At 47.1% G+C, this 21,071-nt stretch overlaps 1 protein-coding gene across 1 annotated transcript; it reads right to left on the reverse strand.

Annotated features, from left to right (window-relative positions):
- Positions 1 to 4,098: 4,098 nt before the first annotated feature.
- On the reverse strand, positions 4,099 to 20,282 carry ALAS1 (5'-aminolevulinate synthase 1). The gene is given in 11 exon segments (NM_001132405.1): positions 4,099 to 4,405; positions 6,024 to 6,186; positions 6,895 to 7,163; positions 10,206 to 10,370; positions 11,679 to 11,858; positions 12,407 to 12,591; positions 13,521 to 13,743; positions 14,420 to 14,569; positions 15,693 to 15,920; positions 18,949 to 19,168; positions 20,157 to 20,282. Coding segments are annotated over 10 exon segments (1,923 nt in total). The 5' UTR covers positions 19,148 to 19,168; positions 20,157 to 20,282; the 3' UTR covers positions 4,099 to 4,244.
- Positions 20,283 to 21,071: the final 789 nt, after the last annotated feature.

The following is a 21,071-nucleotide window of genomic DNA, read 5'->3' on the forward strand; positions in this document are numbered from 1 at the left end:
CAGCGCCACTCTGCAGGACACTGGAGGGATTCGTATACTATGAGTAAAGGTCTGAAACGCTGAGCAGGGCCTCAGTTATTATTAGGTGATGGGACTTACACGCAGGACCCTCAACTGATGTGGCTTCAGTGTTTCTCTCTCCACCCAGTACCTCCCAGGGCACTGACAGGGTTCAGATGTGGTTGCATTAGAGGCACATGAAGCTGGGACAGTAGCTGTCTCTGGGAGCAGGACCAGGGCTCCTGGGAAAGTCCATGGACCTGGTGTCGCCCCCTCGTGTTGGGGAGCAGAGAGTGCTCCCCAGCACAAGGAAGTAGAGGAGCAGGCATGAGACTCAGGCAGCCTGATAGAGGAAAACTTCAAGGTGAGGAATGTCTGTTCACTAAGATTTCAAATACAGTTTGCCCTTTTCCCTTTAGGACACCTTATTTAATGCCGTCAGCTTCTAAATATCCTTAGAGAACTTTCATGACATTGTAGTTTCACACTAGGGTTGCTTATAAAAGCCAAACTTCCTTTTTTTTCTTTTTTTTTTTTTAAGACGGAGTCTCGCTCTGTTACCCAGGCTGGAGTGTAGTAGTGTGATCTTGGTTCACTGCAACCTCTGCCTCCCGGGTTCAAGCGATTCTCCTGCCTCAGCCTCCCAAGTAGCTGGGATTACAAGTGCGCACCACCACGCCTGGCTAATTTATTGTATTTTTAGTAGAGATGGGGTTTCATCATGTTGGCCAGGCTGGTCTCGAACACCTGACCTCAAGTGATCCACCTGCTTTGGTCTCCCAGAGTGTTGGGATTACAGGCGTGAGCCATGGAGCCCGGCCCAAACTTCCATTTTTAAGCAGTTCACAAATCCCGCCTACTTCCTGCAGATCACCCGGTCCTTTGTTCTCATAACCCCAAGAAGCAGGGAGGGGCACATGCACCTGAGGGCCTTGCTTCTGCTGGCTCTGGGTCTTATGAAGGAAGAGCGGATCTTCCTAAGCATTCAGGTAGCAACATTACCCCAGCTGGAGGAAAACAATCCCATTTGAAGGAAGGGAGGTGATGGAGTCCTGGGCACGGGAATGAGAGGGACGATGGAAAGCCCTGAAAGCTCCTGTGAGGCAGCAGAGCCAGGAATGCTGAGCGAGGCTCGTTTCCTGAGCAGGAAGGAACTGAATCATGATTCCGAAGTGAGGTGGTTTCCATCAAGCCCTGTATCCTGCCTAGGTGTATGGTTTTATCTGATGGGAGTGTGACTCAACCGAGCTCTGAGGGTGTGTGCCCCAGGCCCACTGCCAGCTTCCTGGGAAGGGGTACCAGCCCAACTCTGTACAGAGAGGAGAAAACACAGCTGCCATTTCTAGAGCTACAAGAAGGGAGGCGAGGTCAAAGGACTCTGCTCAACTCCAGCTGCTTGGTTTTGCTTCAGCTGTCTCAAGTCTTTCTAGTAAACTTGACCTGTTGCCATTGGGCTTTTCTTTCATTCAGTACACATTTGTTTAGCATCCACTATGTATCAGGCACTGTGCTGGACTTTGAGGACACGGAAGTGAGAATACAGGGCACCTGTCCTCAGGGAGATGACATTAGAACAGGGCAAATGGCCAGCAAGGGAAAAGTCATTGTGGGTGGTGACCAGAGCTCTGAAGGGCATCATGTCAGAGGCCAAGCAATGGTGAGACTGCATGACGGACTGCCTTAGCCGGCATGCTCAGCAGGGGTCTCCTTGGGGACCCTTGTCTGAGTGAAGAGAGGCAGCCACACCATGATCCAGGGGAGAAGCATACTGGCAGAGAAAAAATGGCTCACGCCAGGGCCTGGAAGTTGCAGAGAACCTAGGTATTTGAGGCCCACAGTGAACGAACGAGGGTAGGATGGGAGACGGTTCTGGAGAACTGGATGGGACCTTGATCCCAACTTTGTCAGCCTGTGTGAGGAGCTTAGGATTTTGTTTTGTTTTGAGATGGAATCTCACTCTGTCACCCAGGCTGGCATGCAGTGGCATGATCTCGGCTCACTGCAACCTCCACCTCCTGGACTCAAGTGATTCTCCTGCCTAGCTTCCTGAGTAGCTGGGATTACAGGTGCATGCCACTATGCCTGGCTAATTTTTTGTATTTTTAGTAGAGACGGGGTTTCACCATCTTGGCCAGGCTGGTCTCGAACTCCTGACCTCAAGTGATCTACCTGCCTTGCCCTCCCAAAGTGCTGGGATTACTTACAGGTGTGAGCCACCATGCCTGGCCTAGGGTTTTTGAGTCAAGGTCTCGCTCTGTCTCCCAGGCTGGAGTGCAGTAACGCAGTCTCAGCTCACTGCAGCCTCGATTGCCTGGGCTCAAACGATCCTCCCACCTCAGCCTCCCGAGCAGCTGGGCTACAAGTGTGCACCATCACACCTGGCTAATTTTTAAATTATTTGTAGAGATAGGATTTCCCATTGTTGCCCAGGCTGCTCTCACAAACTCCTGGGCTCAAACAATTCTCCCACCTCAGCCTCCCAAAGTGCTGGGATTACAGGCATCAGCCACCATACCCAGCCTGAATTTGGAATTTAACCTGAGTGTGACTGGAAGACCCAGGGAAGTTTTCTGCAGGGTAGGGACATGATCTGATTTTATTTTTAAAAGATCTCTCAGGCTGCTCTTGGGGTGAGTTGGGCAGATGCCATAGGTGGGCATGACAAGGGTGGTGGCAGAGGAAGAGATGAGACGTGGCCTGGCCTGAGATGCACTTCAGAGGTGGAACTTACAGGACTTGCTAGTAGTGTGCATGTAAGGGAAAGGGTTGATTTCCACAGGAGAGGTGTGGGTGCCTTGGCAGATGATAAGGCAAGAAGACCAGGCAGGGAGGGGCGGCAGACTCGGGGTGCCCTCCATGCCTGTGTGGTTGGAGGTGCCTGTTTGACACCCAGGCAGAGATGGCAGTGCACAGATGCAGCTTAAAGCCCAGGCTGCGTGAGATTCCATGGGGTGGGAGAGTTGAGTACAGTTGAGAGACGAGCCTGGTGGGGCCATCAACATTCACAGGAAGACCCACCCAAATGGAGCAAGGACCAGCTCATGGGGTAGGGGGAAAACAATCGGCAGAGGTTAGTGGCACAGATGCTTAGAGGAGAAGCTTCAAAAAGGCCAAGGACAACCACTGCAAACACCACTGAGATCCAACAAAGGAAGACAGAACTGGCCACTGGACTTGGCAAGATAGAGACAGATGTGAGAGACGAGCAGCCTTCCCAGAGAACAGGGATGAAAGGGCGACTGCTTAGAACAGGGGCAGCACAGAGGGGCAGGGGCAGCAAGAAGGGGGTCTAGACAGAGAGAGCTTATTTTTCAGAAGGGGGACAAAGCCTCTGCAAGCCAAGAATGAACCAGCAGAGGGGGAGAAATTCTGCAGCAAAGAGATGGCTGCAGGACCATGCAAGAAACAACAGGACCTGAGATACAAATGGAGAGAGGCAGGGTGAGGAGCACAAACCCCTCCGCTTTTGCTGGATGGGACACAACTACAGGTGCAGGAAGCTGACAGGCTGGAGGACGGGGTGGTGACAGACAAGCCAGTCTTCTGACGTCCAGACTTTCACAGGGAAGAATGGGGTCAAGGCAGTAGCTGAAAGGGAAAGTTGGGGGGAGGCAGCTGTAGCAGGACTGCTGGGCAGCACTGACTGTCCATTGAAGATGTGAAGTGAGAAGTTTAAAGTGAAACCGGCCGCCAAGGTGGTGTCACTCTTTCAAAACTGTTCAGTTGCCGGGTGCAGCTGGGTCAGCCACTGGATACAGTAGGCATTAAGGAGGTAGCAGGGCTCAAGCAGTGGGAGGTTCTGCCGCTCCCGCTCTGAAGCCATTACCAGAGCTCCAGTACTTTATTCAGTTTATTCATTCCTAGAATACAGACTGAACTTAAAGGGATGATGATAATTATTATTTTTTATTTCAGAGGCGGTCTTGCTCTGTCACCCAGGCTGGAGTGCAGTGGAGCAATCATGGCTCACTGCAGCTTCAAACTCCTGGCCTCAAGTGATCCTCTTGCTTTGGTCTCCCAAGTGTTGTGATTACAGGTGTGAGCCACTGTGTCTAGCCAATGAAGAATTTTATTCAGTAGCCAATAGCAGAAAGAACCATCACTTAAGCAAGAATTTATTTCCAGGACTATGTTTTTACTATAGATTAAAATTTAATATAACTTAATTCACATATAAAGACAACTCTGAAGACTATCTGGATATGATAATGGCCTGGGGTTAAGTGGAATAATTGAGGTCATGCTCAGGCCTGAGCAGATACCAACTTGCTCAAGCCTGAGAAATAGGACTTCTCTCTTTCACTCATCACTTCAAAATGCAGTGGCCTCCTGCAGAAGTTGCACTCAGCTGAGGAATGCGGCTTCAGTTCCAGCCCCACTTGCTTCCACGTGACTAGCAGATTCTCTGAGGAGAAACAGTTTTTAAATATTAAAGGGAGTAATATACACAAGAGAAATGAAAACATATGTCCACACAAAAACTTGTACACAAATGTTCATAGCAGCATTATTCATAATAGTTAACAAGAGAAACAACCAAATGTCCACCAATAGACGGATAAACAAAATGTGGTAAATCTGTACAATGGAAGGTTATTTGGTAACAGAAAGAAATGAAGTGCTGATGAATGAATGCTACAGCATGGATGAGCCTTGCAGACATGATGCTGGAAGAAGGCAGACACAAAGGAGCACAGGCCATATGATTCCACTTAGACACAAGGTCCAGAAAAGGCAAATCCATAGGGACAGAAGGACCCGTGGTTGACAGGGGCTGGGGATGGGGAAAAGAGGAGTGACTCCTAATGGGTAGGGGCTTCTGAGGTGATGAAAGTGTTCTAGAATCAGATAGAAGTGATGGTTGCATAACACTGGCAGTGTACTTAAAAATCATGGACTTGGATACTTTAAAAGGGTGAATTTTATGGTATGTGAGTTATATCTCTATTGAGATAAGGCTTTTATAAAAATTTTAAGGCTTTTATAAAAATAGAGAGAAAAATAAAACCCAGAGTTGGGCTTGATTTCACAGGCCTGTAGGGAAGAAGCTGCTCCAACACTGCCACGTGACAGTTTAAACCCAGCATTTCCAACAGAACAGAGAGCCTGTGGGGAAGCTGAGCCATGCTGGCCGGGCTTGGGAGGGCAATGTACCTTTGAGGCAGAGGTGACCTGTGGCTAACAGCCCCCTTCCGTCTCTGCCTTTAGGTTGGACATGGGTGGGGCAGTATAGAACCATGGGGCAGTTGAAAATATTGAGCAATTCCTCTTATCAGAGGCGATTAGGTGTGGGGTTATTCAAGGATTATACAACATCATGGAGTAGAGGGCAGTGGCGAAGACAAATGTGAGCTGGACTCCGGAGGGCCAGCAGGGACTCAAGCCTTCAGAGGCCTCTTCTCCCTGCAAGTCATTACCGTGCATCCTTCAGCCACGTAGACAAGGGGGCACTGGGAACACTGGAACACTGAGCGGATTCCCAGGCTCCCTCAGAGCTCCCAAAATGACTCTCCACCCTCTTGATATGAATCAGACAACAAATATCTTTTAGGGTTTTGAACCATTTGAGGGCATGCTTAGTTACTTGGAAAAAGAAGAAACAGGCCGGGCACCATGGCTCACACCTGTAATCCCAGCACTTTGGGAGGCTGAGGTGGGCGGATTACCTGAGGTCGGGAGTTCAAGACCAGCCTGACCAACATGGAGAAACCCCATCTCTACTAAAAATACAAAATCAGCCAGGTGTGGTGGCACATGCCTGTAATCCCAGCTACTCGGGAGGCTGAGGCAGGAGAACTGCTTGAACCTGGGAGGCAGAGGTTGCGGTGAGCCGAGATTGTGCCATTGTACTCCAGCCTGGGCAACAAACAGGCTGAGACACAGTGAAACTCTGTCTCAAAAAAAAAACTAAAAAAAGAAGAAGAAACCAATCTGAATGCCTCTGAAGGCTTCAATTATAAACACTGCAAAGACAGCTTTATGCAACTCCTCAGTGAGGCACCAGCAGCTCCCCAGGTACTCACCAAGGAAGTAGTTCATCATCTGGGGTGTGTGGTGAGGGGTGGGGGCAATCCGTAGGAGCTCTTCTCCCCGGGGCACCGTAGGGTAATTGATTGCTTGCACATAGATGTTATGTCTGCTCATTAGTTCATCACAGACTTCTGTGTTTTTAGCAGCATCTGCAACCTAAGTTCAATGAGAGCAGAAGGTAAGGTCACAACAGGAAGGACTACCTCTTAGCAGAGATTCTAAAGAACACAGTCCCCACAACGCTCAGGCTCAAGACCAGACTGTAGACACATGCAAGCTTGGGGCAGAGGGAAAGCGCTGCCCAAACACCTGTCATTTAAAAGGAGCCAGTGTTGTTTCGTGAACATCAGAGAAGCAAAACCTTATTAAAAAGAAACACATTTGTAATGAGAAAACACTGGTTCTGTTCATACCAGCAGACAGACTCTCACACCCAGGATGTATAATCTAGACTCAGTTATGCTCGCTGTATTCGTTACACTAACTCAACTGTGGCATCAACAGTGCTACCATTTGTAGCGGGAGGGGCAAAACCTATTTTGAAATTTACTACGTAGAAAGCCATACTTCAAAGCTGGCCAAGCTCAGGCTTCTGGAGCTTTCTAGATACAAGCTCTGTGTTTACCCTGCTAAGGTCAGTGCTCCGGAGAGGGAACTTCTGCCCCAGCCTGCTGGGTTCAAAGGCTTTCTTCTCATGGTGAAGTCAGCCAATGGCGGAAACATGACAGAGGGTGGCTGGCTACAACCCCTGCCCTGGCAGTCACCCCGCTCAAGCCCAACTTCAGGAAGGTATGAAGCAGAACATCCGTACATCATGTGTAGAGGCACACCCCACAGCAAGTCCAATCAGAGACAGGCCATTACCCGCACAGGGATGATGTGGCTGGGGCAGTGGACAACAGGGAGGCCGGCATCCATTAGCATCTGTCTCATGAGTTTGACGTTGCGCTGGTGCTGGCGGCGAAGCACCCGTCCCTCAGCGCTCTTCAGGATCCGCACAGACTCCAGGGCTCCAGCCAGCAGCATGGGTGGCAGAGAGGTGGTGAAGATAAAGCCAGCAGCATAGGACCGTACAGTGTCAATCAGAGAACTCGTGCTGGCGATGTACCCTCCAACACAGCCAAAGGCTTTGCCTGGGAGCAGATAGCTTCATTAATTACAGCAATAGCCTCTAAATGGACACAGCAAGGTGTTGTGGAGCCTCAAAGCACTGACTTTTCTCCTTATCTTCTTAATTTGTTCCTGGACTGATTGGAGTAGTCATGCACCGCATTAATGATGTCTCAGTCAATGATGACCACATATATGATGGTCCCGTAAGATTATAATACTGTATTTTTACTGTACCTTTTCTATGTTTAGGTATGTTTAGATACACAAATACCACGGTGTTGCCAACAGTATCCAATACAGGAACATGTTGTACAGGTTTGCAGCCTAGGAGCAACAGGCCATACCACAAAGCCTAAGTGTGCAGTAGGCTATACTATCTAGGTTTACGTAAGTACACTCTATGGTGTTTGCACAATGATGAAATCGCCAGTGATGCAATTCTCAGAACGTATCCCCCATCATTAAGCAACGCATGACTATAAAAGGATATCTAATCTTCCTTTTTTTTTTAGAGACAGGGTCTTGCTCTGTCACCCAGGCTGGAGTGCAGTGGCATGATCATAGCTCTCTGCAGTCTCAACCTCCTGGGCTCAAGTATTCCTTCCGCCTCAGCCTCCCAAGTAGCTAGGACAGGTGTACACCACCATGCCTGGCTAATTTTTTAAATTTTTATTTTGTGTAGAGAGGAGGCCATGCTTCGTTGCCCAGGGCTGGTCTCAAACTCCTGGGCTCAAGTGATCCTTCTGTCTCAGCCTCCCAAAGTGCTGGGATTCAGGTGTGAGCTATCGTGCCTGGCTACTCATTTTTAAAAGGGTAAAAAAGCTAAGGAAAGTTACAAAAGGGTCTTGCCCAAAGTCATATGGCCAAGCTTGTGTCTAACCAGGATCAAAATGCAGGTCTTCCAATCAGACCTGACACCTCAGTGACTGGTCCCAGTGTGCCCAAATACCCTGCTGCTGCCTCCCTTCCCACCATCTTATTCTCCTTTCCCTTTCTCACCCAGGCTTGCTGCTCTGACAGCCAGCACAGCTCCACTCCCCATGTCTGCACTGCATGTGCTCTTTGGAACAAGACTGGCTCTGCAGTGCTTGCACCATCCTCCCACAGCGAACATTATCCCAGAGGCTGGAATTTTATCCAGCTAAGGCATTAACTGTTTTGGTGTGACTGGTGTTATTTCCTACTTAAGGACAAAACTCTTGACAATTAATGCATTTGCTAGACAAATATGAAAACTCAGAACCTGTTAGGATTGATTTAGGGCCAGACTTGGTTTTCAATTCTCATTGAGTCCTTTTGTATAATCTACATCTCAAGTTTCAGGATTAAAAACTCCAGAAGAGGCCAGGTGCAGTGGCTCACACCTATAGTCCCAGCACTTTGGGAGGCCGAGGTAGGCAAATCACTTGAGCTCAGGAGTTAGAGACCAGCCTGGCCAACATGGTGAAACCCCGTTTCTACTAAAGATACAAAAATTAGCCAGGCATGCTAGCGCACACCTGTAGTCTCAGTTATTCAGGAGGTTGAGATGGGAGGATCACTTGAGCCCAGGAGGTGGAGGCTGCAGATGAGCTGTGATCACACCTGGGCGACAGAGTAAGAGCCTGTCTCAAAAAACAAAAAGAACTCCAGAAGAGGCTTCATAGATCTTAAAATTACATTCTATAATTAATGTTTTTGCTAAAACCACATACAAAGCTGGGTTGGTTCAATCTCCTATGGTACAAAGTTTCTCTCTCCAGCCTTTTCCATCTCACAATGACCATACCTTCAAAGAGCCCACATCAGGAGACATCCTTAAAAGAAAAGAGCTTCTGGCCAGGTGCGGTGGCTCACGCCTGTAATCCCAGCACTTTGGGAGGCTGAGGCAGGCAGATCATGAGGTCAGGAGATTGAGACCATCCTGGCTAACACGGTGAAACCCTGTCTCTACTAAAAATACAAAAAATTAGCCAGGCATGGTGGCGGGTACCTGTAGTCCCAGCTACTCGGGAGGCTGAGGCAGTAGAATGGCATGAACCCGGGAGGTGGAGCTTGCAGTGAGCTAAGATCATACCACTGCACTCCAGCCTGGGCAACAGAGCGAGACTCCGTCTCAAAAAAAAAAAAAAAAAAAAAGAAAACAAAAGAGCTTCTTGAATTAGGACACGTGATCAGGTGCTTTTCTCCTGGTAGGGGTTCCACCCTTAGAACTCCCAGGCTTTCTGGGTCTGCACTAGGTTCTCATACCCCTTGATGGTGCTGAAGGACACTTTTTAAAAAGCCTGCCCTTCTTTTACCAAGCATAGGCTATAAACTGGCATTTTAGCTAACTGCTAGATGGGTTTCCAACTGCCTTACCCACTTTTGAAGGCTTAAAAAAAACCTTCAAATTTATGTAATTTTCATCTCTTTAGGGTTCTCATAGGTTCTCAGAGGGAATGTCTATAGTAACTGTTTGCATACAACTTATTTACCTTCTCCACATAAATTTTGATTTAGGTCCTATTGTTTTCTCCATTATATTGATGATGAAACTGAGGTATAGAAAGGTTAACTACCAATTCAAGGTCACACAACTAGTGAGGTGGCAGGACTCCAAAGTCTAGTTCCCACCTACCAGGAGACATAGCCTCTGTATGAGGAAGAGCAGAGGAAAACCAGGATGAATTAGAATGTTCCCACGTGGCAGGCACGGAGCTCAGCACTTCACAACACCTGAACCTAACAAGTGCTCCAGGAGAAAAGTACTAGAAGTCTTTTTTCTTTTTAATTAAGAACAGCCTGAGGCACAGAGAGTACAGGCTCTTGCCATGGCATGTGGCTAGACCCACAACTATGTCTGAAATGAGCTCAGATGGCAATAACTGGTCTATCTGTGTGTTAGGCTGTGGGATTTACTTTGATTCTAAGAGCCATGCCTCCATGACCCAAGGCATTCCACTAAGCTGGGCCAAAAGAAAGAGTGGCCAAGGCTTCATATGCTGTCAGGCTGTCTCCTCACCTGATCCCAGTTAGACTAATTAGTACTTGGCCTTGTTAGGATAATGGAATTTAATGTATGTAATGCAATGTATACATACCAAGTGTTCCAGAAATGATGTCCATTTTTGGCATGACTCCATCCCGATCCCCAATCCCTCCACCTCGAGCCCCATACAGCCCCACTGCATGGACCTCATCCACGAAGGTGATTGCTCCAAACTCATGGGCCACATCACACAGCTCTTCCAGTGGGCACACTGCCCCTGAGGAAAGACCAGAGACTGTTCTGAAGAGCTTGCCACTTCAGAAATTTCTGTTTTGGTTAGAGTCAGAACAATGTAAACTTATATTCTAACGTATCAGTTTCAATATTGGAAAGAAAACGAATTTCCTCCAATTTCTAGGTTACCTGGGGTCCCAGAGCCTAGTAAAAGCCAGAATAGAAAATCCACTTTCACCCAAATCTATTAAAAAAAGTCCATCAATTACAAATCTTGGCAGAATGCAATACTACACAGCAATACAAAAAGAATGAGACCATGTCCTTTACAGCAATATGGATGGAGCTAGAGGCCATCCTAAGTGAATTAATACAGGAACGGAAAAACCAAATATCACTCTCACTTATAAGTGGAAGCTAAACATTGAGAACACGTGGACACAAAGAAGGGAACAACAGACACCAGGGACCAACTTGAGGGTGGAGGGTAGGAGGAGGGTGAGATCAAAAACTACCTATTGGGTACTACGCTTATTACCTAGGTGATGAAATAATTTGTACACCAACACCCTGTGACATATAATTTACCCATATAATAAACCCGCACATGTACCCAGTGAACCTAAAAGTTGGAAGAAAAAGAATAAATCCTGGCAGAAAGGAAAAGAAAATTAAAAAACACAACAGGCCGGGCACGGTGGCTCACGCCTGTAATCCCAGCACTTTGGGAGGCCAAGGCGGGCGGATGACAAGGTCAGGAGATCAAGACCATCCTAGCTAACACGGTGAAACCCCGTCTACTAAAAATACAAAAAGTTAGGCCAGGTGCGGTGGCTCACACCTATAATCCCAGCTCTTTGGGAGGCTGAGGTGGGCAGATCACGAGGTCAGGAGATCGAGACCATCCTAGCTAACACGGTGAAACCCTGTCTCTACTAAAAATACAAAAAATTAGCTGGGTGTGGTGGGCGCCTGTAGTCCCAGCTACTCAGGAGGCTGAGGTGGGAGAATGGCGTGAACCCAGGAGGTGGAGCTTGCAGTGAGCTAAGATCGTGCCACTGCACTCCAGCCTGGGTGACAGAGCGAGACTCGGTCTCAAAAAAAAAAATTAGCCAGGCATGGTAGCAGGCGCCTGTAGTCCCAGCTACATGGGAGGCTGAGGCAGGAGAATGGCGTGAACCTGAGAGGTGGAGCTTGCAGTGAGTCGAGATCACACCACTGCACTTCAGCCTGGGCAACACAGCGAGACTCTGTCACCAAAAAAAAAAAACACAACAAAACACCATACTTTTAAAGAGTTCAGGCCTAGTTTTTCATCTTAGGTTTCAGAGGAACCTCCATCCAGACTTACCATCCATTGAATGGACAGTTTCAAATGCCACAATCTTGGGGACTGAGGGGTCAGATCTTTGCAGCAGTTCTCTGAGATGGCTGACATCATTGTGGCGGAAGATGTACTTTGGCACTCGGCTGTTTCGAATCCCTTGGATCATGGAGGCATGGTTCCCAGAATCAGAGTAAATCTCACAGCCTAAGACAACAAAAATGCTATTTATTGCCATGTGCATCGAAGACAAATTATTTCCTAGAGAGAGACAACAGACTTTTCCTTGGAAATGATGCTTTGAAAATGCCTAGTAGGAAAAAGACACTGTGTGCCAATTTCTTCCTGGCAAAATAACTAGTTAGCGCTTCCCCTGTGAGAAGGCCCAAAGGTGCAGAATAACCTTGTGGCAGGCAATTAATCTGCTCTTAAATCTGACTGCCTCACTCCAAACTCAATCAAGAGCTAACTAAATGATTAAGAGACTTCTCCAAAGGATCATCTTAGAATACAAAACATATTTGAGGCAATTAGCTCAAGGACGAGACGTTTCAAGTTTGAATTTTTACTGGTATCACGTTCTCCTTGAACCCATAATGTACAGTTAGCATTTCATGCTTGACCCCAGAACAAATGCCCAGATAGGATTATGATTTTCAATTGAGAGGTTCTGGTAAGCCTTCTTTGTTGCCAATATTCTTGTTATTACTAAGAAACCCAAAAAACTCTAAGGCACCCATGCCAGGCTTCCTTACCTGGCATCATCTTAGCCAGGGTGAAGAGGGTTGAGTCATTGGCCACAAAGCACGAGGAAAACAAGAGTGCAGCATCTTTTCCATGGAGGTCTGCCAGCTCCCGCTCTAAGTCCACATGGAACTTACTAGTTCCAGAAATATTTCTTGTACCACCTGCTCCAGCACCATGTTGTTTCAAAGTGTCCCTGTTTAAAAATACAAACAAACAAAACCAGAAAATAAAGCTCATGGTTCTAAACACCATGTGAATTTTTTCCTCTTTCTAGGATCCAGGAGATTGAAACATGTTGATGTAGCAACTCTCTCACTGTGAAACCTGGGGTCAGAAATTTCAACTGATTTCATCTTTAGACTAGGTGGGAGAAGGTGTCAACGCTAGGGTGATGATACCTCCAGGAATCATCAAGAACAAGTGTTCATTTAACAGTCAGTAAGTGCTTGGTATTAGCTGAGTTTATTTTCTAAGAAACTAAGGTTTATTTTCTCTGAGAAACATTATTCTTTCAAATAACACGTTAGCTTAAGAAAAACCAAACTCTAGAGGGACATCCTGGATGGTGGTTACCCTCTGCAAGCTGGTCATGTAATGTTAGGATATATCACTATCATTAAACCTCAGACTGGGATCCTCTTTTGCAAGCCTTTGGAGAATCTGGCAAGCAACTCTATCCAGCATCCCTAGGCTGGTGAGCCTCCTGAAGGACGAGTGATGGGATCTACCATCCTTTTTAACATGTCTTTTGGAGTAGCTTTTTCTCTAGCGCTGCTAGATTCGTATTTCTCCACTCACAGCCACAACCAAGGATGTCTCTGTGAAAGACTGCCTGGTGTTAAAGGCACACTCACTTGCAGAGTGATAGAAAGTGGACTGACATGTGTGGTCATTGAGCCTATAAGCTTGAACCCTCACAAGCTAAGGGGCTCCAGCAGCTACCTGCATATTAGAGTTCCTTTAAAAGTAATCTGTAGATATTTTTCAGAAGCTAAGAATAGTATTTTGCTATGGCACACTTTCAGCTACTGAATGTTCTCTCCATAAAAGATCCAACCCCTATACATCATCATTGGCTTGCCAAATAACACCAGTAATATTTGAAAGCCAAGGGCTACTTACATAACTGCCCCACACACCCGTGGGTGGCGACTCATTCCTAGGTAGTCATTACTGCACCAGACTGACACCTGCTTTTTGGTGATGAGGGAGTCTGAATAGTCATCTGCCATGGGGAAGATGTGTGCTCGCCGGTTCACAGTTTTAAAAACTCGATAGGTGTGGTCATTCTTTTTCTCATCAATTTTTTTCTCAAAGAAACGATCATACTGAAAAGTGGAAACAGCTAAAAATTGAACAAAAGACAGTACAGAATGATGGTTGTGAAACACAATTGCATTTTGGTGAAAGACAACAAGTCTCAGCTTGGCAACTGAGGGAGATCCTGGGCAGGTTATCTGATGTCCTCATCTTGTAAGTAAATAAGACTGTATGTCGTGTTTGGCCCAGTGCCATGTGTAGATGGTAAGTATTAAAGGACAGAAGGCAGGCTACCAACAGCATCTGTAGTCACCACAACCAAAAGCACCTGCTCACGCAAGCAAGGGATATGGCTTTCAAGCCTCAACTCACCATATATTTTTTGTTTTTCCTAGAGACAGAGTCTCTCTCTGTCATTCAGGCTGGAGCGCAATAGCGTGATCATAGCTCACTGAACCTTGAAGTCTTGTGCTTAAGCAATCTTCCCACCTTAGCCTCCTGAGTAGCTGGGACTATAGATGCAAGCCATCATGCCTGGCTAATTAAAAAAATTGTTTTTGTAGAGATAGTGTCTTGCTATGTTGCCAAGCCTGGTCTCAAACTCCTGGCCTCAAGTGATCTCCCGCCTCAGCCTCCCAAAGAGCAGGGATTACAGGTATGAGCTACTGTGCTCAGCCTCACCATGCAATTTTATATTTAATCTAATGTACATTTAAATTATAAATTCTCTCCTACATCAGGCAAATAACAATGAGACTTACATTTTGGCAAGTTATCTTGAAGAAGATGAGACACTCTTTCTGGTCTTTGCTTTTGCATGATGTCCTGGAAGTTCTTCAGCAGTCCACTGGGATCCCCTCCATCGGTTTTCACACTAACCACACTGGGGCCTCCTGAGGTTTCAGCAACCTCTGGAACAAAAGTAACAAGAAACAAATGGGACCAACTTTCTATTCTGAGTTCACAATATCTTCCAAACATATTGTCAAAAATGGCTTATGGCCTAGTTCACAAAAAAGGCCAAGCATAATCAAAGTTAGTTGTAACTGAGTGTACAAAGCATCTCTTCTATTTTAGTTACTGTAATGGCAGACTCTTGGTGTTGTTTTCAGAGCTACTGGCCAGCTTTAATGAACAATGAAGTCCAAAGCTTTCTTGCTGGTTGGCATGTCTTATTCACTCCACTACATCCCCACCCCAATCCTAATCTCAATTTTCTGTTTTCTTTTTGAGACAGAGTCCCATTCTGTCACCCAGGCTGGAGAGCAGTGGCATGATCTCGACTCATTGCAACCTCTGCCTCCTGAGTTCAAGCAATCCTCCCTTCTCAACCTCCTGAGTAGATGGGACTATAGGCATGCGCCATCATGCCCAGCTAATCTTTGTATTTTTGGTAGGGATGGGGTTTCCCCATGTTGGCCTGGCTGGTCTTAAACTCCTGGCCTCAGGTGATCTACCTGCCTCGGCCTCCCAAAGTGCCGGGATTATAGGTGTGAGCCACTGGACCTGGTCCTAATCTCAATTTTCTTCATAGAAAACAATTTTGGCCATATGCATAATTTCTGCTGGTTAGGCTTTTGGGGAGCCTTGAGTTCTCTGCAGATATAGCCACATCTATATATTGTGGAGTTAAGGTTGCTATTCAATGACCATCAGTAAGACACACAGCTTGGGAGACCTAGGACCAGCACTTACTGCAGTAAAACCATTGTTTTCTATCTTTATCCTACCAGATGATGGGAAAGACCAAAGGGACAAAAGGCAGCTGGTGGCAGCTCAAGACTGCAGGTTATTTTCAGAAATTAAGTAGTAACTATAAAAGCTGGTCACATCCTACACACGCACCAGAAAGAAAGTCCCACTTTCGCAATACAGTCCCTTGACTGTCTATCTTGAAGACCTTCCTCTCTGGCCCTAAAAGAGGAAGGTGTTTCTATAAATACTGCCCTAAATAGCTCATACACAAATCTGAGGGCCCAAAAGAACTACAAGGACCCCTTCACTACCACTAATGGTTCGCAACTCATCTCTTACCTTTCCTCACGGCATTCATTTCCTGCACATCCTCCTGAAGCTCAAGACTGGCTTTGCAGAAGACACTGCTGCCTCTCTGATTCATCTGTGCTGCCAGGAAAGGGCATTTGCTTGCAGTGCCCTGGCTTGTGGCAGGCAAGGGGTGTCCAGACGGAAGCTGCGTGCCATCTGGACTCTGCTGGGATCCATCAGGAGTCTGTTGGACCTTGGCCTTGGCAGTTTTGTCTTCTGAGGGAGGAAATGGAAAAAGTGAAGCATCAGATCTGGTTGCACAGTGTGTAAGAAAACCATTTATTTCTTTCTTTTATTGCCTCAAAGATAAACTTAATACTTACTCTACCCCACCATCCAGACACAAGTTTTTTTTGTTTTTTTTAAGATGGAGTCTTGCTCTGTACCCCAGGTTGGAGTGCAGTGGCACAATCTTGGCTCACTACAACCTCCACCTCCTGGGTTCAAGTGATTCTCGTGCCTCAGCCTCCCAAGTAGCTGGGATTACAGGTGTGCACCACCATGCCTGGCTAATTTGTGTATTTTTAGTAGAGATGGGGTTTCACCATGTTGTCCAGGCTGGTCTTGAACTCCTGACCTCAGGTTATCCACCTGCCTTGGCCTCCCAAAGTGCTGGGATTATAGGCGTGAACCACTGCACTCAGCCACAAGCTTATTTTTATTAGGTTCTGCTAATCTCTCTAGTTTTTCATCTGCTTCACAGGAAACAATGCTTCTATGAAGAGTTAACTGGCACATTCCAGTTGCCTCTTAAACCCATAGTATTTCTCTTCATAAATCCAAAAAAGTACCATTTTCTAGTTTTAGACAACCCGGAATCCTTGAGTTGGATCATTTCCAGTAATTTCTACCCCAACTACACTCAGCTTATTTTATGAGAGGACACACTCTGTAAAGTAACTGGAAATATTCACACACATTTTTTTCTCTGCTAACATTTTCTTTTCCTTTTTTTTGAAACAGGATCTCACTCTGTCAACCAGGCTAGAGTGCATGGTGCAATCATAGCTAACTGCAGCTTTGACCTCCAGGCTCAAGTGATCCTCTCATCTCAGCCCTCCAAGTAGCTTGGACTGCAGGTGTTCTACTGCGCCCAGCTAATTCTTTTTTTTTTTATTTTTTGTAGAGACGGAGTCTTGTTATGTGGCCCTAGCTTCTATCAAACTCCTAGGCTCAAGCAATCCTCCCACCTCAGCCTCTCGAAGTGCTGGAATTACAGGCATGAGCCACCACATCCTGTCTCTGCTGACATTTTCTAAACAGATTCTTGACAAAGAGGCTTGCTGTTGCTTAACATAAAAGCTATTGGTTTTCATCTAAACAAAAGAAATTAGACTAAAATGTAGGTCTTTAGATTGCTAATAAAGTAAGAAAAAATAGGGGTATATCACATTCACATACCTCATCTACTTTCTCATCTAAATTCATCAAAGTCTGCTGACTTAACACAGTTGGCTGGTAATTATCCTTCTAGTTACAGTGACCTCCCTCTCCCCTTGAGCAAATTCATTCACCTTCTTTCTAGAAAAGTCTTTCTTCATCATTCTGGAATACTCCTGTGAGTCACTGGCTAGCCTTTCCTATAATTTGGGTAAGGCGTCTCAATACAGTTTTCATTAAAATCTTCTATAAAGGAAAGCCAAAAAAATTATTTTGAAGTTAATTTCATTTATTATAAAAGTAATACATATTCATTAAAGTCTAGAAAAAGAAAAAAAAATCCTATCATTTAAAACATAACCATTGCAAGCATTTTGGTAAAAAAGACATAACTAACTCTTGAAAATAAACCCTACAAAGGATTAAATCCTTTCTGCTTAAAGAAAAAAAAACTTCTTTTCTTACAAGCCCATACCCAGAGAACACGCCTAAGAAAAACCTGTAAAATATTCTCTAGGATTAAGTGGAACCTGAAAAGCTTTGTTCTCTCCTATCAGAACCAGGGCAAACTAAATTCAACTCTAGTCTCTTTGTTAAAAAAAACAACAACAAATGTATATATAAATAAAGATACATGGCATGATCTCAGCTCACTGCAACCTCCACCTCCCGGATTCAAGCAATTCTCATGCCTCAGCCTCCCAAATAGCTGGGATTACAGGCGTACACCACCATGTCCAGCCAATTTTTGTATTTTTTGTAACAATGGGGTTTCACCATGTGGCCAGGCTGGTCTCGAACTCCTGGCCTCAGGTGATCAAACTGCCTTGGCCTCCCAAAGTGCTGGGATTAAAGGAGTGAGCCACTGCACACAGCCAAGGTAAATTTGTTTTTAAAAATCACTAATAAATACTGTACAATTTCACTTATATGAGGTACCTAGAATAGTCAAATTCATAGAGACAGAAAGCAGAATGGTGGTTGCCAGGGGTTGGGGAGAGAGGAATGGAGAGTTACTGTTTGGTGGGTATAGAATTTCAGTTTGGGAAGATGAAAAAAATTCTGAAGATGGATGGTGGTGATAACACAACAATATGAATGTACCACTGAACTGCATATTTTTAAGTGCTAAAAATGGTAATTTTTCTTGGGCATTTTACCACAATAAAACAAAAACTTTTAAGGAAAAAAAAAATCACTACTTTAAAAAGCCAAAGGGGCCAGGCACGGTGGCTCACGCCTGCAATCCCAGCACTCTGGGAGGCTGAGGCAGGTGTATCATTTGAGGTCAGGAGTCCGAGACCAGCCTGGCCAACAAGGTGAAACCCTACTAAAAGTACAAAAATTATCCAGGCGTGGTGGTGCATGCCTGTAATTCCAGATACTTGGAAGGCTGAGGCAGGAGAATCGCTTGAACCTGGGAGGTGGAGGTTGCAGTAAGCCGAGATTGCATCACTGCACTCCAACCTGGGCGACAGAGCAAGACTCTGTCTCAAAAAAGAAAAAATAAATAAATAAAAAGCCGAAGGCCAAATGTTTAATGAGGGAAATTAGAACATTCCAATTTAATATTTATGTGAAGGAGGCACTGAGGAAACACTAAAACCCCAACAGACACTAACATGCAATCCAAAAACCTGTTATGTGCAACACTGGCCACTGTTTCACCTTTAAAGATGAAAAAGCTAAAAGTGCCTACCCTTGGAGCGACAGTCATATGAGATGATCTGTGCTCAGAGCCCAGCCTGCACATAGCAGCCCTCTGTGAGTGAGTGTGACCCTCACCACCACTGTGGGGACTGCTTCTAGTCTACCAATGAGCACAAACACCCGTACCTGCTCCTTCATTGTCAATGACACTTACTCTCACTGGCCGGAGGAGTTTCTTTGATCTGTTGGTAGTGTACTGCTGCAGTGGACAATGCCCGAGGGGCTGGCTTGGCCCCAACTTCCATCATCTTGGGGCAGTTTTGGGCATAGAACAACAGAGATTTGCCTGCTTTCTGCAGAAAGGCCTGGGGGACTCGGGACAAGAATGGGCAGCGGCGAACAACAGTCTCCATGTTCAAGAAGTCTGCTGGCTCCTGTGGAAAGACTGATGATGAGTGACATCAACAGTTGTTAATAATCAGGAAAATATCACCGCAAGCTCACTGGATTCAGGTGTCAACTGCAGTTTATATAAAGGGTACCCTGGAATACTAACACTTCTCCCTCAAAAATGCCTAAGGACAGCACTGATGTGAGACTCAGCTAAGGAATGGTGACCACTTTACCAGGGTCACCAACTTCTTCATTCCCCAGCGCTACACAAAGTCACCTGCAAAGCAACTTCACCAAATGAAGTAAATACTGACAGTACATAATCAAGGGGGCGGAAGGATGAGGGAAAAGTCAAGAACAGGTTTGGAATGCCAGAGGTTTCTTAGGGAGATGCACAGTGCAGATAAGACATCTTGGCTTACATCTAGGTGGAGAAGGGATGGTAGGGAAGAAGCCACTCATCCATCCAGGCAGGGAAGACTCTTAGGGATCCTGACTTTCTCCTGGTCCCCACATCCCCTAAACCCGAGTAAGGGGTCCAGCAGGGTCCCGAGTCCCTGAAGCAAGGATTCCTCCGCGGTCGTGTCCCCACAGCGGGAAGAACTGGGCATAACTGAGAAAGGAGGGGCACAAATGAGGGTAGGGGTATGAGGGCCAGCGCCTTGGGCCTCACTGGGGACGCGCAGGGGATTATAAAGTCGAGGGAGTTGAGTCTGGAGAAAGAAGGCAGTCCTGCGGCAGTGGGGGTCAGAGATGACCCGCGGTCGAGGTCTCGAGAATGACGGGAGGGGTAAGAGAAGTGAATTCTAAAGCGGCGGGTTCAACCGGGAATAGCAGGAAGGGGCCGAAAGGGGGAAACTGAGGCGGCCGTCTAGGCAAAAGATCTGGAGGATAAACGCTGACCTCAAGGCGGCGGGTGACTGGGACAGTGGGGGATGGGGTCCCAGCTCCTGGGGGAGCGGTGCCCCGGCTGGCAGGACACCCCGGGGCTTCCTCGGCCGGCGCCGCACCTACCGCGCGGGCCCTCACCTGCGCTGGGGACTCTGCGGAGGCGACGGCGAAGGAGGCGGGCACTCAAGCCGAAAACTCCAAACCAAACGTTCGTTGCCCTTGTCCGGGAGCAGCCTCAGGCCGCGATCGCCGGCGCCTTAATATACAGCGGGAGTGACCGCTGCGCATGCGCCGTGGGCGCTGCCTTCTTCCGCGCAGGCGCGCCGCGTAGCCCTCGGCGAGCCGGGGGGGCGGGGCAGAGAGGCCCACTTCTTGGGCTTTGCGGTATCTGTGCCGCCGGGGATTCCCCGGCTTGCCTGCAGGGAGGAGGAAGCGCCAGGCGGTGGGCGGACGAGGTCTCTTTTCCCGACCTCATCCTGCACCCTCGTGCTGCCTCCCCACCAACTACCCTGGGCTTCAGAACCCTACGCCCCAATTGTGGGGTATAAAATGGCAAGGTGGAGGCGAGGTGCCGCTAGGTTCAAGTTGGGGGCTACGGGTTGTTAAGCTGGGTGTCTTGGACGTGGAGGAAGAAGGAGATCCAAGGGGTTCTGGACCGGGGTGTTAAGCAGGATCCATCCCACCTGCGGCTTGCTTTGGAAACTGTGAGCAAGGGCTTCCCGGAGGAGGTGGAGCTGGCTATATCGCCCACAGATGGAGTGGTCCTGGCAGGATGCGGAAGAAGCGGGACACTCAGCTGTGGCGCTTTCTGGTCTAAGATGATCCAGAGGGGACAGAGGAACAGGGCTAGGATGGAACCCATCCACTCCACAGCTCTGAGCACTTGGGGAGGAGGGGAAGGCACAGGGCCTCACAATAGTTAGCGCGTAACAAATATTAGCCACTATTTTTATTTTCCATCCAGGGTTGTCTGAAGCCCCTTGCTGGCCACCCTGGGCACCAGCAGTGTGGCTTAGGCCTCCATCCCAAAGGTCAGCGTTGGGCCATACCTCC

The sequence above is a fragment of the Pongo abelii genome, chromosome 2 (genome assembly GCF_028885655.2).
Source record: "Pongo abelii isolate AG06213 chromosome 2, NHGRI_mPonAbe1-v2.0_pri, whole genome shotgun sequence".
Classification (NCBI taxonomy): domain Eukaryota; kingdom Metazoa; phylum Chordata; class Mammalia; order Primates; family Hominidae; genus Pongo; species Pongo abelii.